This window comes from Oratosquilla oratoria, chromosome 1 (assembly GCF_046742065.1).
Source record: "Oratosquilla oratoria isolate Oo_2021 chromosome 1, ASM4674206v1, whole genome shotgun sequence".
Lineage (NCBI taxonomy): Eukaryota > Metazoa > Arthropoda > Malacostraca > Stomatopoda > Squillidae > Oratosquilla > Oratosquilla oratoria.
In genome coordinates this window covers 125859536-125873354 of record NC_134777.1, presented here as the reverse complement: position 1 = coordinate 125873354, position 13819 = coordinate 125859536, and the positions used below count along the sequence as shown (strand labels likewise).

Here is a 13819-nt window from a genome sequence, read left to right as displayed (position 1 = left end):
TCTACAGAATCATGAAAGGCACAGAGGTACTCGATAGTGAGAACTTACTTAACTGGGACAAAAGAAACACAAGAGGACATGGAAAGAAAATAAAAAAACATAGCTATAGAAGAGAACTGAAAAAAAACAGTTTTCCTCATAGAGTTTTGGACACTTGGAACAAACTGGACAATGAAATAGTATGCGCAAAAACCATTCATGAGTTTAAAAACAAACTAGACACTGCAAGATACAAAGGCGGGACAACACGAGCATAGCTCCCCTTCCCGCAAAATACAACTAGGTAAATACAACTAGGTAAAATGTATACATGCATATATCTCACTGCACACAATTATACATGTTTGATATACTAAATATATATATGTATACATATGCATGTGTCAATTAATGCTAGGTGGCTGTGATAAATCATGCATGTGATAGATATATCTGCCTGGCTAACGGGAGACTGTTGATCTTCACTTGGACACAGTTCTTCTTTACCCACCTCAAATGCTAACACTAAACCTTGCAGCAACTACCAAGGGTGCATCCATATATGTCACAAGCATATGACAAACACCAAGAACACTACTTCCTGACTAATGCTTCTTTTTATTTGGTTTGTCAAATGTTGATAACATGTATTAATTTTTCAGAATCCGCTAAAGTTACCAAGTTATCAAGGGCTGTGAAAAAAAAAATCATGACCATTACAGATAGTCTTAACAGACCAGTTTTCTTGATTCAGGGGTTGAGTGTTAGCAGTGATTGTGTGGGGTTGAAAAGTTCTCCATTCAAAAATAGGCTGACACTACCAAATATGGTGAATCATACAGTTATTCCTCTATTTTTAAGAACCCCATTCTCCTTTTTCCCAACCATGAATTCCAATATTTGTATAACATCCACTCAAATACTGGGTTCACACTACTGTATCAGTCCTGCCCCATCTGTTGACAAACAGTGCCTCTGCATCCCATAACCAATCCCTGTTTTCCTCTATCATTACAGTAATCACCACCACCTTTACTACCACAATCACCACCACCATCATCCAAAATGTCATCATCAACAGCAGGGTTATCATATTTATCATTATCAATACTAGCAGCAACATTAGTTGTACTAACGTTAACACAACCACTTCTCTGCATGCTTGTTTTACAACTGAATACCTTTTGTTCTTTTTCATTAATTAGCTGTTTAAGTGTATAACATGTTTGCCCTATTCCTGATAACCCACCTGACATTGCAGGCCCTCAAAATGCTGCCCTCTCTCCATCACCCCAAGATTTTTGTCTGTATCACCCCCACCTGTCAACTGCCTTGCCTCAGTTGCCCATACTGATTAATCACCTCCTTCCAGCACGTGGCCAATGTCAGGAGATGCCGAGGGGGACCTCTTATGGAGTTGATGGTCTCCTCCATCTCCTTCACCTTTGGCGGCCCTTTGCATCCCTCCTAAGGACTCGCTTGCATGCTCACTATGGCCCCTGCTCCTGTATGGTCACCTGGAACCCCATGCGTGTTGCATGGCTCCTCCTTCAGCTAACACCTCTGGACTTAAAATGCTTGCCTGGGTCCTCATGGATGTGTTCCTGCATGTCCTTCATCAGACTCAGGATCTGGGTCTTCAGCCTGAAATTGCATGCATTGTTCTTCAGCTTTGGACAGTCTCTTGTGGGCTGATAGCCTTTGTCTTGAGCCTAAGAATGTCTGCTTTGGTCTCAGGTTTCAGACTTTTATGATTTACTCATTGGCTTTGGAGTGAATGGCTTATTCTTAAATTTTAAGGCTCTTGACATTGTAGTGTATAGTTAGGTCCCCCTCTTATAAGATATCACTTCTACGTTCTTCATTTGTTTCAGATACAGTGGTTAGGCTTTCAGATATTAGCAGTTACTAGAACTTCAGCTTTGGAAAGTGGTTAAGTTTTGAACTTTAGACTATAAATTATTAAGTCTTGAGCAGTGAATATTTATGGCTAGGCCTTCTGTTCTAGGGAAGAATTGTGAGACTACTAGACTTATGAAAAAGTTTGCTAGGTCTTTATGAAGCTTCAGTACAGTGTAGCCTTTCCCAGGGAGGTCAGGTCTTCTGTTCGTGACCAGGTAAGTTAGCCCCTTAGCTCAAGAAATAGGTTTTTCAGATTATTCTCAGTTTCATGCAACCAAATTTTGGTAGATCATCCCCATTCTCTATCATGAGACAGTTAGGTTGACTGAAGTTTTGGTTTGCCAGAGTAGGTCTTGGATATTTTATTCTACATTTCATATATATTTTCCATTATTAGTGATCTAACTTTTTGAGCTCATTCTTCATACTTGGGATTAGCTTTAATTGACAAACTTGTAATCATCAATTGATTTAGTGGATTTAGATGGCATATTGTACTCTTTAGTAAAAAACTCTACCTTCTAGTAGCCATCCATAGATGGTATCTTTGTTGCTATCAGATTTTCTTTGGCTTTCATCTCCAAAGTGTCTAGATTTTCAAAAGGCATTCAGATCTTGTGTCAAATCCTAGAATAAAGATTGTAGCATGCTACCTGGATATCATCCACATTGTTGCTGCATGGCATCAGATGACTGCCACGGCTTGCCATGGTTTCCTTGGTGCTGCTAATGGGCAGGCGTGCATGTGTGTATGCTATGTATGTGTACATATCAATTAGGAGCATACATATGTTTATAAATATATATATATGTATGTATGTGTATATATATATATATATATATATATATATATATCTCTATATATTTATATATATATATATATATATATATATATATATATATATATATATATATATATACATACCAAGGTTTTTCCCCTTACAAGGGAGGTAGCCAAAGTCAAAGGCATAAATCCACTCCTACCCACGAGAAGATATATTTATATATATATATATATATATATATATATATATATATATATATATATATATATATATATATTTATATATATATATATATACATACATACATGTATAACCATATAGTACTGCATCTTGCACCATAGCCAGTGTTCACATTGTTCTGGTTTCACACACATGCATTCTGCCCACCTCTCACCACACCCTCACTCTTCACAAAATTTCAATGGGGTGTTCAGGGTACTTCAGACTCCCTCTGCACCCTGAAATGTACAAGATCACCCTCACTGGTTAAGTGGTAGGCAACATTAAATGATAGCCATGGTTTAGTCTCTTACATATTTCCAGTTTTAAGGACAGGGGTAATGGATTGGGAGAATATATAGAGCATCCTTTGAGCTCCAAAATGGTGTTTATAAACACGTGACATTGGAAGATCCCTGAAGTTCTTGGCATTATTCTCTGTAATTGTATAGTTTGGGAACCAGTGGACATAAAATATTTGCAGATCAGGCTGGATGTTTACAAAGGTGGGCAAGGAGTATTCTAAATCTCATTCAGACATCTCCAGTTTCTAGTTCTCATATTACTGCATTTGTCGGCATGAATGGTGCTATATTTTTTCCCCAAAAAAGAAGTTTCTAAAATTTACCCTGCTAACTTCAAAAGAAGGCTACTTATGTTACATAATTAATTGAACTTCAGTGCATGCAGTGGCATAGTGAGGTTTGTCATCTCCTGGGGCAAGGCAAATATTATCACTGGCAACATATTAGCACTTCCTTTGACACCCATCTTAAAGAAATATAATTCATCAAAATGATACTATATAAGTAAGATGATAAACAAACAAATAGATAAATGAATTAATAAGTAACCAATATAATCATTTATAATCAGTTCATGCTAGTGTACATAGATTTGCCAGAAATCACCTGGTTCTGTTTTGTGTAAGATTTCAATTAGCACCACTAATTTACAGATATTGAAATCATCAATGAAATCTCTATCAGTTGAGAGTATTGCTAGGTTACTCAGTCTTTCTTGGCTTATTGCAGATTCCTGATAAGTTCTAATTATATATGTTTTAATTATTAGTACATTTTTGTGCTACATCCACACTGTGCCATTGTGTATATGGCCTCTTAATATGAAGTAAAAATTATACTTTGAAAGACAAAGTCTGGCATCTATATTTCCTAGGTTATTGCCCACTTGCTGTTTTCAACCTTACTTTCAAATCATCTACAAATTGGGCTAGGTGAACGCATGTTAACATTTGGTTGGTCACATCTACATGTTGCTACTCCTTATTCCATGCCACCCAAATATAAAATTTAATCTTCTGCATTTATTACATAGTGAAAACAAATGAAAGTAAGATATTTGAAAATTATGAGACTATTTATTCATTCACCGCAAAATGTTGTGCTTTCAAATATGGGTGCATCCATAATGTCGGCAAATGTGGTATCCCTTTGGTTTCATGTACACATGCAAATGCCAAGGTGGGGTACTGACTGCCTAAGCTTTAAGCTGTCAATAATTTAGGGGCTTTAGTGTCACCTCTACAGACCAGAGTAATGCAGCATTCTTTTATGATTAAAAAATAAATTTTATACAAAGAAGACTGCTGCATTCTTTCAACTTTACAATCTTTCCTTTCTTCTGCTTTCCTTCAATCTCTCCTTTACCACCTCTATGACTTTACATCTTCATCAGTTTTATCTCCAGATATAGAAACACTGGTTATGTGCCAATATATAGTGTTTACCAGGACTATGAATTTTGTAGAAGACCAAGATAAGGGGAGAGTTTGAACAAGTGTGTACATTGAGAAGGGGAAAGGTGGTAGGGAGTTGGGGAGCATATAACAGCAATTCTACCAACATGGCCAACATGGGATGAGGAATTAGAATTGACTTAGCTTGGTTCTGAAGGATATTGCCTTCCATTTAATGGTAATATGTCCACCAGTTAGCAGTGGATATATATATATATATATATATATATATATATATATATATATATATATATATATATATATATATATATATATATATATATATAAATGTGTGTGTACATATATACATGCACATGTGAAGACCTGGAATCTGGAATCCATAGCATGGGAAAATGTAAATATACTCAATGTGATATATATATATATATATATACATATGTGTATATATATATATATATACTGTATATATATATATATATACATATGTATATATATATATATATACATATGTGTATATATATATATATATATATATAACTTTTACTCACTGCAACCCATGATACTCCTGTGGACACTCCTATATAGGACTAGGGTCGAAATTTCTGGTAATATATATCACACATTGAGTCTGCTGTTTACATTTTTCATATATATATATGTATATACATCATGTGAAAACAACTGTTGGAGTAAAAAAGACTGGAGACAGAGAATCTATATATTTCGATTGGAAACTGCAATCCTCTTCAGTAGATACAAAATTGGAAGTGAGCGCTACATAAGTAGCACCCTTGACTTGACAAAGGGGAACATTTGTCATGTTAAGGGTTCCACTTATGTAGCACTCACTTTTCCAATTTTGTATCTACTGAAGGGGATTGCAGTTTGCAATCGAAATATATAGGTTTCCTGTCTCCAGTCTTTTTTACTCCAACAGTGGTTTTCACGTAATTGACAAACGTGTGATTACATTTTTCACCTGTAATGTATATACATGTATATGTGTCTGTATATATATATATATATATATATATATATATATATATATATATATATATATATATATATACATATATGTATGTATACACATATATATGTATATTACATATATATGTATATTTACCTACAACTAGGTAAATATATATATATATATATATATATATATTATATATATGTGTATATTTACATATATATGTATATTTACCTACAACTAGGTAAATATATATATATATATATATATATATATATATATATATATATATATATATATATATATATATATATATATATACATTATATATATATATGTATGCAAGGTAACCACTTTAGGAAATAAACAAACGGAGAAGAACGCTTTTGTATATTACATCTTCAGTGTAAATTACAAAGAAAGAGGGTACAGCCAAACATAATATATTATGACGAGCATAAGGAACTACACTAGGAGAGATGGTGGACAAATCTTCCAGGCGTGGGTCACACATCTAGAATTCTTACAATTGATAATTGTTGGCTGTTTCCTTGCAGAGATGATTATCTATCTTATACATTCCTAAGTTGAGGTTGAAGTTGTTATTATTTGTAAATTTAATCAGACAACTTTCAATTAAAATTCTTTCAACAATATTATTGTTGAAATTTAATTGAAAGTTTTCTGATTAAATTTACAAATGATAACAACTTCAACCTTAACTTAGGATTGTATTAGATAATCATCTCTGTAAGGAAATTGCCAACAATTACCAAATGTAAGAATGCTAGATGTGTGACCCACGCCTGGACAATTCGTCCACCATCTCTTCCAGTGAAGTTTCTTATGCTCTTTTCATACTATATTATGTTTGGCTGACCCTCTTTCTTTGTAATTTACACTGAAAATGTAATATACGAAAACACTCTGCTCCATTTATTTTCTAAAGTGGTTATCTTGCATTTATAAAACACACATTCCAGTGTTTTTATTGCATATATATATGTAATATACATATATATATATATATATATATATATATAAACATATACATATATACATGTATGTATATAAAAATATGTATGTGTATATATATATATATATATATATATATATACAAAATGGGTTTATTTTTGCAATCGAAGTTGACACAATATAAACCTCTGATGTATTAAGACTATTGGAAATAATTCGGTCTCTTGCCCGCTCTTCCTCTCTTTTCCATATGTTTAAATATTGAATATAACTTTTTTCTAATGCATGTGGCTTGCTGCAAGGAAATCTTGTGAATTCTAAGCACAAATTAAACTAATTCAAATTTCTTCTTAATGATTAAGTTTTTTTGCATTTGAGTTGTGACTCTTTTGCTGTATGTATCCGTTGCTTATTTGTAAATGATAACAAAAGAAAACTTAGCATAAACTTGTAAAATAAGTCTTCCTTTTTTGTTTTAACCATGGATGGGTCATCTTATGAAAGTTAGGTAACTTTTAGATTCAAAATGCTGAAAATTTGTTGCCTTTTGCAGAGCTGGGCGTGTTAACGTTGGACCGGTAGTGCGTTATAAAAAAATCTGCCTATATGTATATATACTTATACACATACGCAGTAACGTGGACCGCTCTAAGGAAATTAAAAGTGGTAACACATTGAGGGAAATGCACTCCAGACACTACCTGTCCAGTGGTAATATGCCCAGCATTAGACATTTGTTCCCAAGAAGTTTAGGTAGAAATGACTTCAGTTACAATATTCTAGACTTCCATAAGAACATCTCAACAATATGTCTAACATTTGTATAAATTTATCGATATTCAGCTTCTCACTAATGCAGTAATTTGACATTTAGAAATATGAAAAATAAAAAATCATAACCAAAGTCGTTTCCACTCAAAGTAGCAAAAGCAAGTATCATGCTATTGAGAAATGTGTCACCATCTTAATGATACCATAAACCTGTGAACTCGCATACATCATCTAGAATAATCACAGCTCATAAAATTAGAATATATCTAATTAGAAAATATGTTTATATGAATTAACTAGACAACAGATGTTCTTTTGGGGTAAACCTCTTAAACAAAGGCATGGTGAGAGCACATTACAGAGAATACTCATGAGAGTTGTCGGATCAGCAGGGAAGTGACTACAACCACCCCATGTATGGATTATTGACTACATAATTGTTATGTAGGCAATATCTTAGGGATTTTAGTCGCACCCCTACGGACCACAGTCACGTTAAGTGAGTGGAGACTAATCTTCTTACAAAGAACGTTGACCACTCTTAGCTTCTACTGCATTCCCTTTCTACCATTCTACATCTCTCCTTTATTACCTCGAAGACAGTGCTTCCCAACCTTTTCCGACCATAGCACCCCCTGTTGTCATGTCTAAGCAGTCCAGCACTCCTATCTTGTTATTAGAAGGATAAAAGAAAGTGAAGTGTACTGCTTGATGATTTATTTTCTTGATTTCTTAGAACTGAAACAAATTGACAATATTGTTTGTAGAATAAATAAGAACACCATAGAAAAATAAAATAGCATGGGAAAAGTCAAGTAGGTAATCAATGCTACATATATCAATGTGATTTTTGTGTGCATCACTTCCCAGCACCCATTATAATTGATTTCAGCACCACCAGGGGGTGCTAGCACCCCAAGTTGGAAAACGCTGCTCTAAGACCTCTTACCTTTTTAGGTGCAATACTGTCCCCCCTCCCCCCACCAAACTTAGAGACGCTGGTTATTGGTGACAAAATACGAACAAACTAGTGGGGTCCCACACGGCTCGACTCTGGCACCTGCTGCTTTAGAGTTTTACTGACTGGAAACCTGCATCCCCATACAGCAACTGGCAACAATCCTCAGGGCCTCCCATAGATCTCTCTGAGAATAGTCAAAACTGTTATAGTAACTTGCATGTAAGATTCTTTTCATAAAAAACATTCCTATTTTTTTCTCTATATTCCTACTTAGGGCTTCTTTCCCCTTATAAAGGAGGTAGCCTTACCTTGTCAAAAACATATGATAAAAAAAGAATATGCATATACCAAAGGAATAAATATCAGTTAATTGGGAATGAACTGAAGAAAACGAATAGATATATGAACATTTTATTTCATCGACCCATCATGCACTGCAATCCAGGTACGAACACCACAGGTAATCTTTGTTCAACGTGGACTTCCTGCATTTTTATGTGTCCGCTTGCACTTGGCACAAGCACGATGTCAAATCATAACACTCAGATCACTTCAGTAGGTAAAAAAGTACAATTAAACACAATTGTATTGTCTGTAATTTATATACGATATATGTATAGGCATTAGGCACACACAGTATCAGCACCACCCAACCCACCCTCTCGTCGTTTGTTACGTCACGACACGCGTCTCTTTTTTTTTTTTTTTTTCTGAACTGTACCAATCCTGCCCAATGCGTACGCACTTGTATACAAAAGTGTATGCGCGTGCTGGGAGGGGCCGGGGTTTCCGAATAACGTCATACCGCCTTGACCGGATCCAAATTCACAATGTCTGAGGACTGCATCATTTCATGTCGATTCCAAGGCCATTTCTAACAAATATGGACATTTTACTTGAGTATATTTAGACTGCATTGACGTGTAGGAATGTCCATATTCGTGGAATCTTCGGAAATACCTGTCCATGGTCTCATTATTTGTAATTATGTCTGTCTTGTGTTTTTCCCGTATATTTCATGATATAAAGATTTGTATTTTGGTGTGTGTGTATATTTAGCTATACTCCCTCACCTCGCCGATATACCATACAAAATTTTCATAATTGATTGCATCTACAGTTTACTGCAAAAGTCTTGAACTCTATCCTGTATTTTCATTGCACTGATAGATTCATTAGTACCTGAATATCATATATTTTTCTTTTGAGTATTTACCCTACAACACCGTACTGTAAATACAGCGGCACCCCTGCGGACCAAAGTGATGCGGAATTGCATTATGATTACAGGCTACTCTTCAATGAAAGAAGAATAGTAATCCTATAACTTCTGTTCCCCTCCTTTTTGCCACCTTTACTTCTATGATTCTTCAGTGCGTTACCTTCATCAATGATAGAAACGCCGGTTATCAAATACGAAAAATTACCCTACAGTAAAAAAAATATTTCCTCTAAGAAAGAATATAATTATCAAGTACTGGGCAAGAGACTATACTAAAGCATGTAACCTACATTTTGAAAATGGTCTACGAAATGACACATCACTTTAAGTGAATTACCTACATTTACCAAAGAGCATGAATTAAATTATTATACCTAAATACCAAGATTTTTTCACCACGGTTCTGACTACTTGCAAAAATGCAACAAAAACTCACTGAAATATTATAACAATTTGCAAAAATAAAAAAATACAACAATATGCGAAAATATCAAGAAATAATAAAATAAAATAAAAGTTTTACAATTATTTTCACTTCCATTTGTCGAACACTGCCTCCGCATTGGCTAGAACCTACCCTGCACTTCATTTAATAGTCGATGTTCATGTAGAAACGCTACTGCTGATTCTTCATCTGCAATAACGTATTTGTAGAATTCTCTAGCTCTCATGTTGACTTGTCGCAATGAGGGTGAAATTGAATAGATTTAAAACTAGTTCGCTTAAATACAATATTTTACCAGATAAGAGGAACGCAGGAAATGTGATGAACTTCTGTCACCTGCCACAATTTATTACCAGGACCAACTTGTCTAAGCTAACAAGTATTTCTTTTGTATTTTTGTAACAAGTGTTTAATTTGTATTTTTTTTATCAAATATGTGTATTCTTAAAATGTAGGAACGAGGTCATCTTACATTTGTAATAGATCACATAAGCAGCATCCTTTGGATTACATACTACTAAAGCAGAACCTGTCTAGATCACATACAAGTAGCACCTATAATGTATATGTATAGTGAAATTCAAACGGTAATAAAAAATCTATTAAATATAAAATTTTATCTAAACAACTGGTAAAGGCCTTCCCTAGTGCGCGTTCAATTTTTATCATAAACTTCTTTCAGACACTGACATGTGCCGAGTTATGTAAAGTCGGTGTTCGACATGTCTGCAACTTCATCGTCCTTGTATTTTTCTTTATTTGTCGCTTGTGCTTAAGTGAGTGATGCTGACACTATATACTTGAAATTGTGTCTGCAATTTTCTCCAGTTACATAGAAATTAATATTTCTTTTCTCATTCTCTCTAGGAAATAAATTGAAGAGGAAGGTGTTCTGCCTTTGTGGACAGGAACAACTTCGTTGGCGTCGGATGAACATCATGCAAGCGACATATGCAGTGTTGATGTACGACCGTCTCGACACTTTGCAACGTCAGTGATCTTTTGTCAAGGCGTCATTTATGCAGTAACGAATGTCTCCAAAGAAATTATAATCTAATGGAGGAGAGAATTTAGAGATAATATTCACACTTGTATTGGAAAATAGAAAAAATATATATATAATAAACTTGTGAGAAACTGCATCCGAAGTAAGAAAAGCTTATTAGTGTAAGTCGGTACTTTATGATTTATTACTGAAGCAACAGAGATATGCGCTTAGTGATCTCAGTGTGACTGAAAAAAAAATCAACCCCATTTCCCCTTTGTGTGTCTTGTAGTAGACTTTCTGGTGTTCCTGACAGGAAAGAAAGAACAATGGCAAGGCTAAATTTGAAATCAGTAAATGAATAGCTGAAGTAAGATGTGAGAAAAGATTATAGTGAAGACAACAACGGAAATGTAATAATCTAAAGATTCAGATTCCGTCTCGCTTGCATTTTTATTTTTGTATTTCATTATCCATATGCAGTATGTACAGTATATTCTCACAATTCTACATCTACGCACATAAGCACAAAACACATACACACATTTTCTGTTTAACTTTGAGTAAGTGAGAAATATTTCGTGTGTATTGCAAGAAAAATATAAGCAATTGCATTTTGAATTGTGAACGTTATGAACTCACTCTGAGAAAACGCCCTGAATAGGAAGCGGGGAAATGGGTTAAGTTAATCGATGAACATCAGGTTAATCAAACTCGATATGCTGGTAAGCCTCTGGTTAAGCGAGTGTTCTGGTACCCGGTACTGTGTGTTCTGGTATCCGGTATCGTATGAAACTAGTTCGATATTTGAATCAAAGATACTTGGTCGAGTGTGTTGTGTATGTGTGTGTACCTGCGTGAACAATACGAGGAACAGCCAGGATGAGCTTTCTTGTCTACTGCCCGCGTACTCCGACAGACAAAACCTCCAAGGCGGTTAGTCAATGATGGTGTTGCCGGTTAGTTTATTATTTCGCCTTAATTGGTTCCTTGCAAGCCTTACAGCAGGAAGCACACGGCATGATGAAATATTATGAGCTTATAAATTGTGACCAAGAACACAATCTTCTCACCCTCCTCCTCTTCCACCTCCAACTAGCCAATGCAGTTGGACTTGCTACCGTTCTGTCAGCTAGGAAACGCCGCCCCCCCACCTCCCCATAACAGACAAATCCTCCTCCTCCTCCTCTTCCTCCTACAGATGTGACGTGAAAAGGGCGGGGCAGGCATGTACACAAACGTGTGTAAATGTACACACAATACATACACACATGCACATATACATACAGTACATATATATATATATATATATATATATATATATATTATATATATATATATATATATATATATATATATACATATATATATATATATATATATATATATATATATATATATATATATATATATATATATATATATATAAACTCACCATCCCACTCTCACGCAGTGGATGTGAGAAACCTCTGATGGGGCAAATCCCTCGCCTCCCCGCCTTGTCAGGGCTGTCGGGAACCAACGTGACAAAGCCCGCAGCGATTACCGGGAATCGAACTCTCGACCACCTACTCATGAGGTCGACGCGGTAATCACTTATAATATGCAGGAACAATCGAACCGTGATGCTAGTATGAGAAGAATCCACAGGGAAAGTAAAAGTAGATTTGGGACCGAGCGCTTTCGTCTAATATTTTAAGATGTTAAAAAAAATCAGAGATACAAGAATGACAATAATTTCATTTAACACCAAGCAAGGAGTATTTGTGTTTTCGTACCAAAATACTTCAGATCACTGTAGTACAGATGTGGCATTGTAAACGCGTATGTGTGTGTACGTATATGTACGTGTGTATGCAGTTAAGGGTGTACGTATGTAAGAATGTATATATGTACTTGTATGTATTTATGTATGCATGTATATATACATGTACGATGTATGCATATATGTATTTACATACATATATATGCATCTATGTGTGCATATGTGCTTGTCTGAGAACAAAGCCAGGTGTTGATAGGACCTTGATTGCATAATTTATTCTATTTTATTTATATTTTGTCAAACGGTGTAAGTAGTCTGTATTGGTATGCATGTGCACTTGCCAGAGCAGATCATACGTACATACGCACTTGCATATGTGTTGTCATACACATTCACCCCTTCCTCCTTGCGTGGAGAAAATGGTTGTCATTCTTGTACTCTGAGGAGGCCCCAGACTATTTTAATTTTTCTGTGTACTCTGCCCATATATATATTATATATTTGCATGTACACACACGTATATACATACGTGTATACACACATGTATACACACGCGCGCAGACATACACGTACACATTTTAGGTCATACCTCAACACGACTCATCTTTCCCTCCTCTTCTTCAAACCGACGACTTAAATCAGTTTCGTCATCAGTACCGTTTTCGTCATCAGTACCGTTTTCGTCTCTTAAATAAGTCGCTCTGGTTCAGCTGTTGACACGGACCAGCTGCAGCAGCTGTAGTGACAATAATGGCGAGAACTAAGTCACAATAACGAGTCTCCTCGTCCTCATATTCCTCCTCCATCGCTTCTTTCTCTTTCCCTGTCCTTTCTCCTCTCCTCCCTCTCCTCATTTCCCTCCCTCTCTTCTCACTCCCTCCTTTCCACCTCATCTCTTCCTCCTCCCCCTTCTCATCCTCCTCGTCCCTCCCTTTTCCCCTCCTCTTTCTCCTCATTCAATTCTATTGGTAGGATTTTGTATCTTGTTTTGGCTCGTAAGTGTCCACGTTTCTGATCCATTGATTAATGTTGTCTCTATTATCATTGCGTAGATGGTGGTTTTGCATTTGATCAGGATGTTTTCATCATTTAATTTATTTGTGTTCTTTTCTTGCTTATC

The 13819-nt window shown here is 35.4% G+C and overlaps 1 protein-coding gene across 5 annotated transcripts in view; it reads left to right on the top strand.

Annotated features, from left to right (window-relative positions):
• LOC143026469 (NACHT and WD repeat domain-containing protein 2) overlaps positions 1 to 12220 on the top strand; it is a 148692-nt gene extending 136472 nt beyond the window's left edge. For 4 of the 5 annotated variants that reach the window (XM_076186914.1, XM_076186932.1, XM_076186922.1 and 1 more), the window contains one exon: positions 1352 to 2659. In XM_076186914.1, the coding sequence (XP_076043029.1) occupies positions 1352 to 1400 (49 nt within the window). In that variant the 3' untranslated portion in view covers positions 1401 to 2659. Of the gene's footprint in view, positions 1 to 1351; positions 2660 to 10816 lie in introns of those variants that run through there. The other variant, XM_076186940.1, reaches the window with a different exon arrangement.
• The last annotated feature ends 1599 nt before the right edge of the window (positions 12221 to 13819 follow it).